Below are 14,079 nucleotides of genomic sequence, written 5' to 3' on the forward strand. Positions count from 1 at the left end.
CTCCGCCCCCCCCCCCTCCCCCTCGCCTCCCCTCTCCCCCCCTCTCCTCTCCAGGTATCCAGTCATATCCAGGTCTTAGCCAGAAGAAAATCTAGGGAGTTCCAGTCCAAATTAAAGGTAAGGGGCTTAGTAATCCATAACATTTACATTTTCTTTACTGTGAAAAATCCTTTGGTGCACAGGAAGTGCTGTGTTTTCCATTTCCTGTGCCTTATGAATAAAGAACTTTTTACAATAGTAAAAATGAACACTGATGACCAGACTTGGCTGAAGAGACATAAAAAGCATCACGTACAGAAATCAAACTCCATTAACAGAAAACCCAGTGAAAAACATATCACTGAACTAAACAGATTATTCTCTGGAAAATGCAGTGCAAACATATTGCATCAATTAGCACCATGATAATCTAGAACATTGCTATTTAAAACAACTGATTTCACCTGAATTAAGACAACTGAGCTGTGCCTGTAGAAGCAATGGGAGGCTCTAAGCTATCTCTGCTCTACTACACAATACACAAGTGCAAACTGAATTCAGAGTTTGTCCCTTGCTGGTAACTTTCCACTCTGACTGGATGGATGCCTGTCACAGTGACTCTAGTATCCTAGGTGTCTAATTAGGCCTGTTTAGGTTTTTACCCCCTCCCTTGTTCTCCTCCTCCTCTTCCTGTCATTCTTTCAAATCCATACATTCATTTGTTCCTCTCCTCTCCCCTCCCTCTTCTTACACTCTCTCCACCCTCCTTTCAGTCTATTAATCTCTTACTCTTTGGGTCTCCTCCCTCTCTCCCTCTTTCCTTTTCTTTCCTCACTGTTGGTTGTAATTAACTTCATGTAAAGCAACAAAGAAGTGCTTGTTTACCGAGAAGAGCAGTCGGAACTGTGAGCGAAAACAAACCAAGGACTGAATTGATGTTTGCTGTCATTAAATAACTGTTAGATGGTTGATTAAAATTGATATTACATGTTATTTGAGTCATGTCAGTGACATAATATATATCTAATGTCTTATTAAAGCTAGAGTGTATGTGCCTGGGGAGTTTTCTTTAAAAGCGAACACAGTGGCAACACACCAGAGTGCAGCGTAGCCAAGTCCAAACGTACTAGTATAAAATATCTAATCTAATCTAATTAAAAACCTAGTTGGTGATTGTTTTCAGTGTCACTGTGACTTGACCAGGTCTACACTACAGCAGGATCAATGTGGCTGCACACTGACCCTGCACCTACAGTAAATTAGCAGCTATGCTGATAATTGTTTAGAGCATTGTGGCAGCATTTCTCACTTTTCTCAGAATTTTTACAATCCAATCATTTGATCAATGAAGAAAAAAAATCTACAGATTAGTTTGTAAACAAAATCATTAGCTGCATTTGGATATTAATTACTGTAGTTCTGCGGAGCTCCACCTCAATCACCTGCAACAGGGAAATCCCACTTTTATATCAGTGCATGAGTGATATCAATGTAATGATATATAATAGTACAACAGTCATATGAGACATTTTCCTGCATTGAGTACTTTTAAAACTTTTAAGTGCATCTTTGTGTTAATACTTACTTTTTCCTAACATTTTCAGACTCTTACATGTAACAGAGTACATTTACAGTGTGCTAGACCTATTAGTACTTTCACTTCAGTAAAGGTCCTCTACTACATGTTGTAGTTACCTGCTATTTTTTAAATCCTGTTCATATTTCTGTTTATTATTATAATCCTGTTGATTCTTTAGGGTCAAACTCTGCAAATATGTTTCTTGATCCAGTTCAACAGTTCGACTGTCACAGTCGCTTGCAGTTGAAGAAAGTCTTTAACTAAAAACCCTTCTGTTTTCAATGTAGCTGATCATAATAATAAAAGTAATTGTGCAATACTGTGATATTTTTTGAAATGGTTGTTGTACATTTAAAGTCTCATACCATTTACAACCTTAAATGAGAGGGGGACAAACACATTGGTTTGTTTTTGACAAAATGGTTAAATACAGAATAAAGCCAGATCCATCCTTAACTAATGAATAATTGATTACTGAAAAAAGAAAAAACTGATTATTATGTCTCAGCTCTATATACTGTGAACTAGCTGATTCTGTGACGTGCCATATTTCCCTCCTGTTGGAGTGCTCATTAAAACCAAAACACATGGATCAGTTGTTGTCAAGAAATGAGTTCAGGTCAAAGATGTTATCGAACCCATGTCCCTAGTATTTAATATGAAAATCCAGCATTACTCCCGTCTTGGCACCTCCTATAATATTATGTCCCCTAGGAGGGGAAACTTCTCTCAGTGCCAATTAACTTGAGTGAAGCTGCCAATTAGTGATTCTCCAGTTATTGCCCAGCCTCTAATTCCATTTCATTCAGTTGTTCTCTGCTCTGTGTTTCATGTTGAGTTCACATGCCACAAATAAGCCTTCACAATCAGGCCTACTATAAATCTGCAGTATATAACTGTATTCCCAGAGGTACTGGTGATGTATTCTGTGTTGCCTGAAGCACATTTAGCTCTGTGGCAAGCTTTGTGCTTGCCACTTTCCACCACTGCTGTTGCTATGACTTCCCCCAGGACACAAGCCAAACGCTCACATCCCCTCACTGAAGCTACACACACAGAGAATGGTATATTGTCCAAAATGTCACTGGAAGGCCAAACAGTGGATTTAGACATGAGCACACATGGCCGGACACTGATATGTGTGAAAGGTATAGCAAGGTCAAACCTTAATTGAATGTGAGCCCGGTGAGCGACTTCCAGCAGGAAGGTGAGAGGGTCAGCACCAAAAGCACTGAAACTGAAAAGTTTAGTTTCCTGATTTACTCCTCAAGGTCCATGTACAGTGTTTACTGACATTCTCTCCAGGTTATTAAATCAGTTTAATTGTCTGCAAAGCAATAGGGTTGATCTCAACATTGGTAGGGACAAACCTACCCCTTTAGCCCCCCACCCCTGAATTAGAGCCTCATCTGAAACAGTGAAGCTGCACCTGTTTCTAGTCTGTCTATAATGATGAGTGATTTTGGTAACAATACTGTATATTTTTTCCAAACTAAGGGTTGTAGTATAACCAGCGCACGGCCACTGTTGTGAGAAGTAATGTTGGTAACACTGCACTGGGTAAGACTAAAGTCAGTGAATAGTTTTGTAGCAGGCTGATCTCTTTTCAGTGTTGCATTTTGTAGACTATCCCTGTTCGCTTGTCTCACAGCCGCTGCATACTGAGACCAATTTTATTTGTCTGGAGCAGAGGACGGCTCATTTTGATAGAAATGAGGTTTTAGCTCGTTGTCTACAAAACAAAAGGTGTCAACAACATTTCGCTATTGATCTGGAAACTCAGAATCTGCAAATGTCTTTCCAACTTTACCAAAGTCAGCCACTACAACCTACCGCCGCCTCCTCTGTGTCTGGGGGCAAATATTACATTTACACGTAACGACAGATCACTGCCTCCTTTCAGTAGGTCGAGCATATCATAATGATCTAATATGACTTCACTACAAAGGTAATTTGCACAGGTTTGCTCAAATATTGGTAGAGGTATGTCCTTACTGTGATTATGTAAAACTGATTTATGGCCCTGTTCTTTTCCATATTGTTACACATTTGTACACGAGTCACTCCATACTGAGCAGTTTATTCAAATTGTGATATGTCAATTTGTGCAATCATAAAGTAGCAGGAGGCACCAAGCTGATCACAATCAGTTAGATACTGACATTAATTATGTGTTTTCCCCTCCAGCTTTGATTTTCTGTAGGATTTTAGATTCCATTACTCAAGATAATTCCAATTATTTCCTGCTTTTCATGACTCATCGTGCTGCTCCAAGGACCGTATGAGCTGAGTGAAGTGTATTCGTTATGATGATGGTGATGGTGTTAATGGGTGTTTGTTTGTTGATGTGCAGGACCAAAATGCTAAGGAGAAAGCTCTGCAGAGCATCTCCTCCATGTCATCAGCTCAGATCGTCTCAGCCACCGCAATACACAGCAAGCTACTGCCTGGAATAGTACGAGCTAGCTTCCCGGGCAACACGCAGGTAACACACACACACACACACACACACACACACACACACACTCTCTCTTTCTTTTTATTCTCTTAAAATATACAGGAACATGAATAATTTCAATTATTTAATTTTCTGTATTTATTTATTTGATTTGACAGTACACATCTTTCAACATTCAATGAAAGCAAATGTGTCAGATTTACCCAAGAAGGCTGGATTTTTTCTGTAGTCCCTGGGCAGGTTGATGTTAAAAATTAAGACAGACTAAATTTACAAAAAATATCACCAAGTAAGTCCTGTGATAAAAGGATATATCAAAAATAAGAGCAAATCAGATTAGAAAAATTACAAGGCAACAATAGAAATTTGTACAAAACAGAGTAACATTACAGATTCATGCATAGAGCTGGGCAGGCACACAGCGCAGTCCTCACCTGACACCCAGAACAAAAACCAGCCACATCAAATATCATGCTGGCACTCTTGCTTTTCCCGTTACCATATGTCAGAGTTTGTTCCAGCCAGACAGAAGGAGTGAGACCAGAGAGTAGCACATCATCTGTGTGGTTTACTAAATTGTCCCAAATTAATAGTTTTGATCAAATATGACGTGATGTGATTGTAACAGTTTGGGTTTTTATCTAAATTCTTTAGGACTCCTCAGGGACCAGCTAGTCTAGCAGCATGTGATATGAGGACAGATCTCATTCATAAACAACTTTGCATCTTCTTTTGTCAAGATATCTCTAATTAATTTAAATTGGAGCAATTTTTTTGTACAGTTTGTGTCCTGGTGCACACGCAGGAATACACACACACACACGCTGTACTGCATTCATGCCTCGGTTCACTGAATTCATGTGTGTGTTTATTTTCAGCTGTGGCAGGGGGTGATTCCTGGGGGACAGTCCAGCTCCACCACAGAAGAGTAAGTCACACTTGCCTTATACACTCATTTCTGATTTTGAAATGTGTTATTGCTTTGATATGAGACTTACAATTGTTAGTGGTTTTTGTATACGACTAGTAGTGTCAGTAAACTAAATTCAGTTTACCCAAAAAATTAGCTCCTGATAGCCACTGCACTAGTTAGTGTTTTTGTTGTACCTAGTGTACAGTAGCTAAAGGAAACATGTCAGACTTTCTCTCTTTGCTGATAATTGTTAATTTCTAACATTTGAATGCATAGATAATACTACATGGTATCAGCCTGATAATGGCCCATCCCAGCAGATGTTCAACACTTGTTCAAAACTGAGCATCAGACACAACAACAGTATCCTCACATTCTAAATATCTATGTCTGCTGCTCACCCATACACTCATCTTTCTACCAAGTGTGGAGTAAATAGACAGAGCCCATTTCCATCAATAGAAATATCACATAAATTCTCCTTTAGTGTCTATATCAACCATCAAATGTACCCTCCAAGTTGATATCTAGGAAACCATTGATGTGATTTTTGTCTGGAATCAGTTTTTCTGCAATTTATTGTATATATGAATACCATATGCAGAGTATCAGTGCTGGTGAACTTGGATTACACAGTGGCTAGCAGTGTGCTGCACGTTCAGAGCCCAGCTCATTTCACTGCCAGCTGCTCTTACATATCCATGTGATGATGATAATGGTAGTAAATGGGGCTGGTATAGCTTTTACTGGACTCGGAGATGCTCTTGACCTCAGTGCTCCTTGGTATTGTTCATACAAGACACAGAATAATGTAGATACAGTGTGACTGGCTCTGCTGGGTGTCTCCTTCTTTCTGCCTTTGTAAAAACTGTCCTAGCTGTCTGTCTGCGTCTGTGTTTTCTTTCAGCATCAAGCCGTTCTCTCAGCAAGCCTACTCTGTGCAGACAGCAGGGACCACCACAGTCTCAGGTGAGAGGGACCACAGTACGATTGTCTTCTTTCTGTAAAGCAGACAGGCGGTCCTCTCTCCTGCCTCTGTCTGTGCACCCAGGTCTCCGGTACACCTTGAGGTTTGTCTTGTGAAGAGGTTAAAAGGAGAAAAGAAGGTGTCAGTCTGACTTCTCCTACACCATTTGTAATAGATCATTTTGTCTTACTTCTTCCAATATCTACAGTCGAATTTAACTGAAATTAACTATTTAACTGAAACTGTTTTGTATGGTTAAAATTATGATCACCGGTACCTGGAAGAAGAAAATGCAGTTATTTTAATTTTTTCACAGTTAAATTGATATTTTCTAGGACAGATGAATTGTTGGGTCAGACCAGCATTGCTAGCACTGTTTGATTTTGGATTTGATTTGTGTGTGTGCACACTAATTATTAATACAGGCAGTTGGTGCAGGGATCATTGTTGTCAGCCGTTGTTTAGCCTCCTCTGCGATTTGAGCAACTCCAAATGTGCTACTCTGTGTCATGTTCTGAACTAGTGTATCAACTGTTGTGGCCACAGGCTACCTGTTGCTGAGAATTTTGACACTCTGGTAATTTGGCGTCAACATATGGTCTCATGAAAGAGAGACAGCTAATGCTAACTAGCTCTCTGCCTTTGTGTTATATGAGACAAACACAGAATTCAGTGTGCATGACCTGTAAATGTATTATCTAATGCTAGCAAACTGCATACTAGTAGGTTGCTGAGACTAGTGGGAATGTGCATACATTAGTGGGCTTGTCTAACTACTATCACTTTCACTTTCCAAGGGGAAACTCCCTAACTGTCCCCATAGACTGCCATGTTAAAATGTCCAACTTCACTGCAGAAATAAACATGTTTACAGCCTGGTACAAAAATGGTTTGGGTCTCTATAGCTAATTTCCTCTTCCATGACAACTGTGCAGGGGTGAATTTTTATATAGCTTGCACATTTAAATTATATTGAGAGAAAGTTACAGGCAGGAGAGTCGTGCCATAGGTGGCTGGCTGCTAGCTGTCCAATGAGCTTCGCTTGCGCTCCACCTCTTTGCCCATTTATGAATTAGATGTAGCAGGCAGAGTGAATATGCCAGACTTGAGCTTCAAAACCACTGTTCGGAAGACCATTGGGTGATGTCACGGTGGGTTTGTCCAGTTTTTTATACAGTCAGTGGTGCACACAGGCCATTTTGCATAGGGTTCACAAGTGAGCTAATCCAGCCATGACTGACTATAGTGTGTGTCAGCAAAAGTTACTTTTCAGGGCATGAAGAATGCAACCCGTCACTGTTGATCTTTAACAGCTGTAACAATTCATCAAGGGGTTCTAAATTTTACTCCAAGTGGATGATGGCAGCTGTCAGTTCAAATAGCATGAAACTAAATGACAGTAGGAGAGAAGCTTTTTAAAAATGGGGTGTGAGTTATTAGTAAGTGTCCATGGGATTTCACTCAGTCCTCATCATTGCCAGCCCTTTTATTCTACTTCTGTTAATTGCTTTTCAGTGCTGCACCCTCGCCTCTCTCAGGCTTTGTCGATGAGACTCGAGTAACACCATAAATTTGACATGTTGCAATGAAGAATAATGACAGCACAACTACTGCCCCTGTTAAATAGTATGATTGTACATGATGAGAGGAGTGTAGTGAGGTTAAACAGAATGTGTGTGTGTGTGTGTGTGTGTGTGTGTCGTCTAGGCTACGAGCCTCCTACTGCAGCCCAAATACACAGAGAGCCAGCGTGGCAGGGTCGCTCCATCGGCACCACCAAACTACGGCTGGTGGAGTTTTCATCCTTCCTTGAGACACAGAGGGACCAGGAGGCAGTGAGTATCTCTCTCTCTCACACACATACACACACACACACACACACACACACACACGGACAGAGAGAAAGCACCAGTCTACAATAAGCACTCCCTACTGTCCTATAAACAGAGATGATAGATAACTCCACGGCAGAGAACAGTGTTAAAGCCCTTTGTGTGTCTCCTAGTATGAATAATCTTTGTAAAGCTTTATCTGTCTGTCTGCTGAGTCCATCAGTCATCCTGCCACACTGTGGACTCACTGTCATTTTTCTATCTTGGGCTCACAGACAACCGGCATTCATCTTGTTGCTTTCTCTCCGGACAGTAAAAGCACCTCGAACAGTTGTACAGTGACACATAGATTTTGTCAAAGCACATCGTGTTTCCTACATAATTTACAGTACTTTACATGAAGGAGGTCAGGAAATGCCATTAAAGGTGCCCACATGTAGCATGATGGTGAAAAGTGGAATGGACTTTGGAGTGAATACCAGTTCACTGTGTTGTTTCTGTCAGTCTTTCTGTTGTTTCACCTGCCATCAGACTCCTAAACAGCTGACTTAGGATCTACCTCATGTAATTCCATTGCAATGAAACATTTACATTTAGCTTTATTGGTAGACAAAGTCCATTACAGTTGCACATATGTGATAAATATCTTATCATGATTTTTCTTACCACTCTGGTGATTTTTAGTACATTGTGTTGCTTTTCCTGGCTTAGTGGTCGGCATATCATATGTTGAATGCATTTGCTTCTCAATAAAACATTTTCAAATCCAATCTTTTAGTATTTTGAAACCTGGTGGGGCAACGCTGCTTACTTTGGCCTAATACCGCCACCAGCTGGCTTCTAGTGGGATAGTGAGCAGTTATTGACAGGAATGTGTATCATCACCTGTGTGAAAGTACTTATAATGTGTGTCTTTCTGTGGGCATGGGATATAAACAAAAAGGAGGCCTGCTTATCAACATGTTGTGCCACATTACATGGCAGTGTCCCTTTACAGAAGCTGGATGATCATCTAACATATAATCTACTTCATGTCTCTAGAGCTGTGCACTAGAGGTTGGTAAAATGCTACTGGAACTGATCTAGATGGTCAAAACTAAAACAGATAATAAAATACCCAGGTTGCAAAAAGACAAAATGTTATTTTTCATTAATAAAAATCCAGTTAAGACCTGTTTTATATTTAGAATAAAGATGGTGAAAGTGGAATGGACTTTGGAGTGAATACCAGTTCACTGTGTTGTTTCTGTCTTTCTATGGTTTCACCTGCCATCAGACTCCTAAACAGCTGACTCAGCATCCCCCTCGTAATTCCATCTGTACTCATTTTGCACATGCATAATTGCACACTCACTGCTGAGTATTTGCAATCCACGGCTCCCATGTAGCATATACAGTATTCTCTGCGTTATATTGTGTTCTTGTTGTATTTTTATTTGCTTCCTTCACTTGCTGCCTTAGATTTGTGATTTTACTGCCTATTTAGATTTGTGTTATTGCTCATCTACCTTATATCTCACTTTATATTTCATTTGTATTTTGTGGCATTCATATGGACGGCAAAGTAAGAATTTCATTGTACAGGGAAACACGTTTCCTAACTGTGCATATGACAAATAAACACTTTGAACTTTGACCTTGACCTAGTGTAGCTTCAGAAATTTCCCATCTAGCTCCACTTTTTCTCCTCCAGCCTCATCTGATTCACATTTCTCTCTCTCTTCAGTACAACAAGCACCTGTTTGTGCACATCAGCCAGAGCAGCCCGAGCTACAGCGACCCCCTACTGGAGTGTGTGGACATCAGACAGATCTATGACAAGTTCCCAGAGAAGAAGGGTGGCCTTAAGGACTTGTTCAGCAAGGGCCCGCAAAACGCTTTCTACCTGATCAAGTTCTGGGTGAGCAGACAAAAACCGAACCTCCCTCATGTTTACATGGGAGTTTATTTTCATTTTATTACCCCTCCAAGCCAACTTCATTTCCAACTGAATCAAATAGTGTCTGAAAATGTCTAAAATGCTGTCTTTCTTATTGTTTGGTCAACGTTTTTGTTGTATTTAGATTTTGAAAATTATTTTCATTGTCCATGTGCAGGGTCAGCACTTAACCTCACTAGTTTTTCTACACACTGTCTTCATTTGCAGGCTGCTTACAGGCGTGTGCACATGTGTGTGTGTGTATTCAGCCCTTCCACTTGTGATATTGGAGGTGGTGGGTTGATGAAAGCACAGTTGCTTTGTTTGAACACCTGCTCACATCCAGACTCACTGGTCGCTCTGTGTGTGTGTGGGTGTGTGTGTGTGTCTCTTTCCTGTTAGTGCTTCAGTACATTAAAGGACTTTCAGCATCAGTAATCCCAGAAACATATCACTCTTTTAAGTCATTTATTTTCACCAGAGAACTGCAGACAGTGATAATCATAGAGAAGCAGGTATCTGAGTAGACACCGTTTACAGTCATAAGATTACAGTTAGATTTACAGTAACTTTTGATTTCAGACCGAAGAAGAGAAAAAGCAGCTGTTTCTTTTCTAACTGACCATCAGTTTGCAGACTGAAATGGGGACTGTTGCTGACAGATTTGATGTGCTCATTACGCTAACCTTAGCTCCATGAGTTTGCAGAAGGTGCTGTCTCTGGTTGACTTATTAAATATGCTTGATGAATACATGCTATTATGTGAAAAGACAGAAACAACATTGTTCTTGCATTGCAGTGTGGAATTAGTTAATCCTGGTATGATGACTATGATGATGAAAAACTTTAAATCAGTCTTAAATTTTATTCCAGCATAATCTTGGTTAGCTGCTTATTTTACTTGGATGCACAAGACAGAGGTCAGATTTACAGTAGTAGCAGTTTTTACTAGTAATGTTACTAGTAATGAGTTTGGCTGCGACTGCAAGAGTATAAACCCCCCGAATCCAGTAACAAGTAGGACGGAGCTGCTAAGACTTGCCTTAAACCTGACATCATCCAGACCCAGTTTATACAGTGGGGAAATACTGAACAGCGAATGTGCAATCATGAAAGGTTTTTTGCAGCTGTGGCTCAGGAGGTAGAGCAGGTCGTCCTCTAACCAAAGGGTTGGCGGTTTGATCAACAGCTTGTCCAGTTCACATGTCAAAGTGTCCTTGAGCAAGACAGTGAGCTCCAGGTTGCTCCTGGTGATGTCACTGGTGTGTGAATATATGAACGTTTGTGTGAATGGATGGTGCGTAGAAATATACACAGCTCAGCCATAACATTAAGACCACTGACAGGTAAAGTGAATAACATCATCTCATTACAATGGCACCAGTCAGTCTGGGGTATATTAAGCAGCAAATGAACATTTAGTCCTCAAAGCCGACGTGTTGGAAACAGGAAAAACAGGCAAGTGTAAGGATCTGAGTGACTTTAACAAGGGCCAAGCTGTGATGGTGAGATGACTGGGTTGGAGCATCTCCCAGACTCCAGGTCTGGTTGGGTGTTCTTGGTCTGCAGTAGTTAGTACCTACCAACTGGTCTAAGGAAGGACATACAGTGATGTGGCGACAGGGTCATGAACGCCCAAGGCTCACTGATGATGAGGTTGATCTATGATACAATAAACTTTTAAGTTTCATTCGTCCTTTTCAAAAGATTCCATTTTGTTTGAACCTTTGTTAAAATGGATGAAGAACAAAAATACTGTACTTTTGTCTCTATGAAGAGAAACATTAAGTGGCTGTAGTGGTGATATCACACCTAAAGTGGTGAGGCTGTTGAACCTGTCTAAAATATTATCTCCAACTCCCCATGACCACAGTTTTCACTTCTTTTACATAGGTTTTCCACTGGTTGACACATTTGTGCTCTTCCTGACAGTAGAACTATGGAAGCAAACAGATTCACAGAAGATGTGAACTACAGAGAGATATGAGTGGCAACCAACTGCTGCGCTGACTCCTTTGTACACAGTATTAGGCAGGTGGTCATAATGTTATGGCTGATCAGTATAAGTATAAGTTCATTTATGTAACCCTACAGAATAAAATAGTATGAAATGCTCCTTGGCTTGGAAGTAACTCTGCTTTTTAATACTGTAAGCTAGTTAGCCAGACATGCTAACAATCATTCCTTCCACTTTTACTCTTGTGCTTTTTGGAAAACCTAAAAAAGGCAGGACCACCTCTTTATATGCAGAGTATCACTCTTACTGAAGTCGTGTGTATATCAACTCAGCATGTGGAGAAATGCAAAGCTTGACAGGCTTGCTTTGTCTAGTCACAGTTGCTAAGCTATGATTGGACAATCCATGTTTGGAAGTTGGGTTTACCAACAAAGTGTCACACAGGATGAATTTTAATGAAGCCGTGAGGTTATCAGACAGTAACATCATGTGGGTGAGGACAGAGGCCTGCAGGCCTGCGAAGTGCATTCAGTTTATGCTAAATGTAGAAGTGATGAGGTGTACTTGCAACATTAAAACAAACTGTGTCTGTGTGTGTCTTGTAGAGAAGGCCTCTCCTCTGAATTTTATTAAAAGGCTCCCTGATCTACCACACTAGAGTGTGTTTCTGATAATCTGCAACTTTAGTTTGTATGAATGTAGAATATGTAGAAATAATGTACTCGTGGGTGGTTTAGCATATGGTGTGTGTTTGTTTGTTCTCAGCCCTGAGACATCCAGTGCTCCTTGGAGAACTCATTACAAACAGTACAAGCTCTTCTCCACTTCTCTCAGCCTGTAATCCAGGTGCAGCATGTTCTGTTCACTATTCTGATAAAACACTTTGCAGCTTCAACTTCAGTGACATGAATATTGTTTTACCCTGACATCTTTCTGTATTTTTAGAAAGCAGATTTGCATCCTGTACATGCTAATCGTTTTTCTATCAAGTGTATGCTAACATAAGTCTGGGGCAAACAATTGAACAGCAATGAACAGTTACTGTTAACCCTCTAACAAGCAGCCTCCTGCACGTCGGCTGTTCATGTCAAACGCTGTGATGCCAAAAATTGTACAGACTCACAGAAATGTATTTTAGGACTTAGTGTGAATATGTCAGTCAGTATAAACATCATATACTGTACATAGATTGAAATCCCCCTCCGCTGTAGAGGACTGTCAACTTGCAGACGACCTGAACGTATTCTACTGCAGGTTTGACAATCAACACCTCACCCTCCCCACCTCAGATCCAGCAGCTGCCCCGCCAACAATAATTACCAGAAGAAGATAATAATGTAGAAGATAATTACCAAAGTATGTAATTATGTAAGAATGTTAACAGTCTGTAATATTTTTTAGTATATAACTAGAATGGTGTAGAACAAAATGATCTATGTAGTAATACTGCTTGCAAACCAATGATGGTAAGATGATGTCATGGGGTAGGACTGGATAAGTCTGACTTCTTCCTACTCCATTCAAGCAGGTACTAGGTATAAGCAAATTGAAAATGCATTTGTGGATTTGTGTGAAATTATGTGTGTTGACATATTGACTGTCGTTACATGTTTGAAAGAATAAATCAAATCAAATCAAATCAAAAAACAATCACCACCCTTCCCTCCAGCTCCCCAACCTCTAATGATCTGTGAAAAAGGATGTGTGTGGCCTTTTTAAAAGACAAAGGATCAGAAAGGCACCAGGCCCAGATGGTGTGATCTTCACACTTATCTTCAACACGTCACTGGAGCTGTGTGAAGTCCCCTCCTGCTTCAAATGCTCCACCATCATTTCAGTCCCCAAGAAAACCTCCATCAGTGGACTGAATGACTACAGACCTGTCGCCCTGACATCTGTAGTTATGAAGTCCTTTGAGAGATTGGTGTTGTCCCACCTGAAGGACATCGTAGAGCCCCTGCTAGAACCCCTGCAGTTTGCCTACTGGGCAAACAGGTCAGTGGACGATGCAGTGAACATGGCACTGCATTACATCCTGCAACACCTCGACTCCCCAGGGACCTATGCATGGGCCCTCTTTGTGGACTTCAGCTCAGCATTCAACACCATCATCTGACCCAGCTCACTGTACCTGCCCCCACCTGTCAGTGGATTACTAGCTTTCTGACAGACAGGAAGCAGCAGGTGAGGCTGGGGAAAACCACATCCAACACCCGGACAATAAGCACAGGTGCCCCCCAGGGATGTGTGCTCTCCCCTCTGCTGTTTTCACTCTACACCAATGACTGCAGCTTGAAGGACCCCTCTGTCAAGCTCCTAAAGTTTGCAGATGACACAACGGTCATTGGTCTCATCCGAGACAGTGACGAGTCAGCCTACAGATGGGAGGTTGAGCAGCAGGTCCTGTGGTGTAGCCGCAACAACCTGGAGCTGAACACGCTTAAAACAGTGGAGATGACAGTGGACTTCAGGAAGA

The 14,079-nt window shown here is 40.9% G+C and overlaps 1 protein-coding gene across 1 annotated transcript in view; it reads left to right on the forward strand.

The window, feature by feature from the left end:
* Positions 1–14,079, forward strand: part of tead1a (TEA domain family member 1a) — a 70,337-nt gene that overhangs the window by 49,370 nt on the left and 6,888 nt on the right. Inside the window, exons 4-9 of the mRNA XM_020604386.1 lie at positions 55–117; positions 3,912–4,043; positions 4,895–4,944; positions 5,837–5,898; positions 7,604–7,731; positions 9,455–9,628. Of these exons, the coding sequence (XP_020460042.1) occupies positions 55–117; positions 3,912–4,043; positions 4,895–4,944; positions 5,837–5,898; positions 7,604–7,731; positions 9,455–9,628 (609 nt within the window). The remainder of the gene's footprint in view (positions 1–54; positions 118–3,911; positions 4,044–4,894; positions 4,945–5,836; positions 5,899–7,603; positions 7,732–9,454; positions 9,629–14,079) is intronic.

Source organism: Monopterus albus, unplaced genomic scaffold (assembly GCF_001952655.1).
Source record: "Monopterus albus unplaced genomic scaffold, M_albus_1.0 scaffold65.1, whole genome shotgun sequence".
Classification (NCBI taxonomy): Eukaryota; Metazoa; Chordata; class Actinopteri; order Synbranchiformes; family Synbranchidae; genus Monopterus; species Monopterus albus.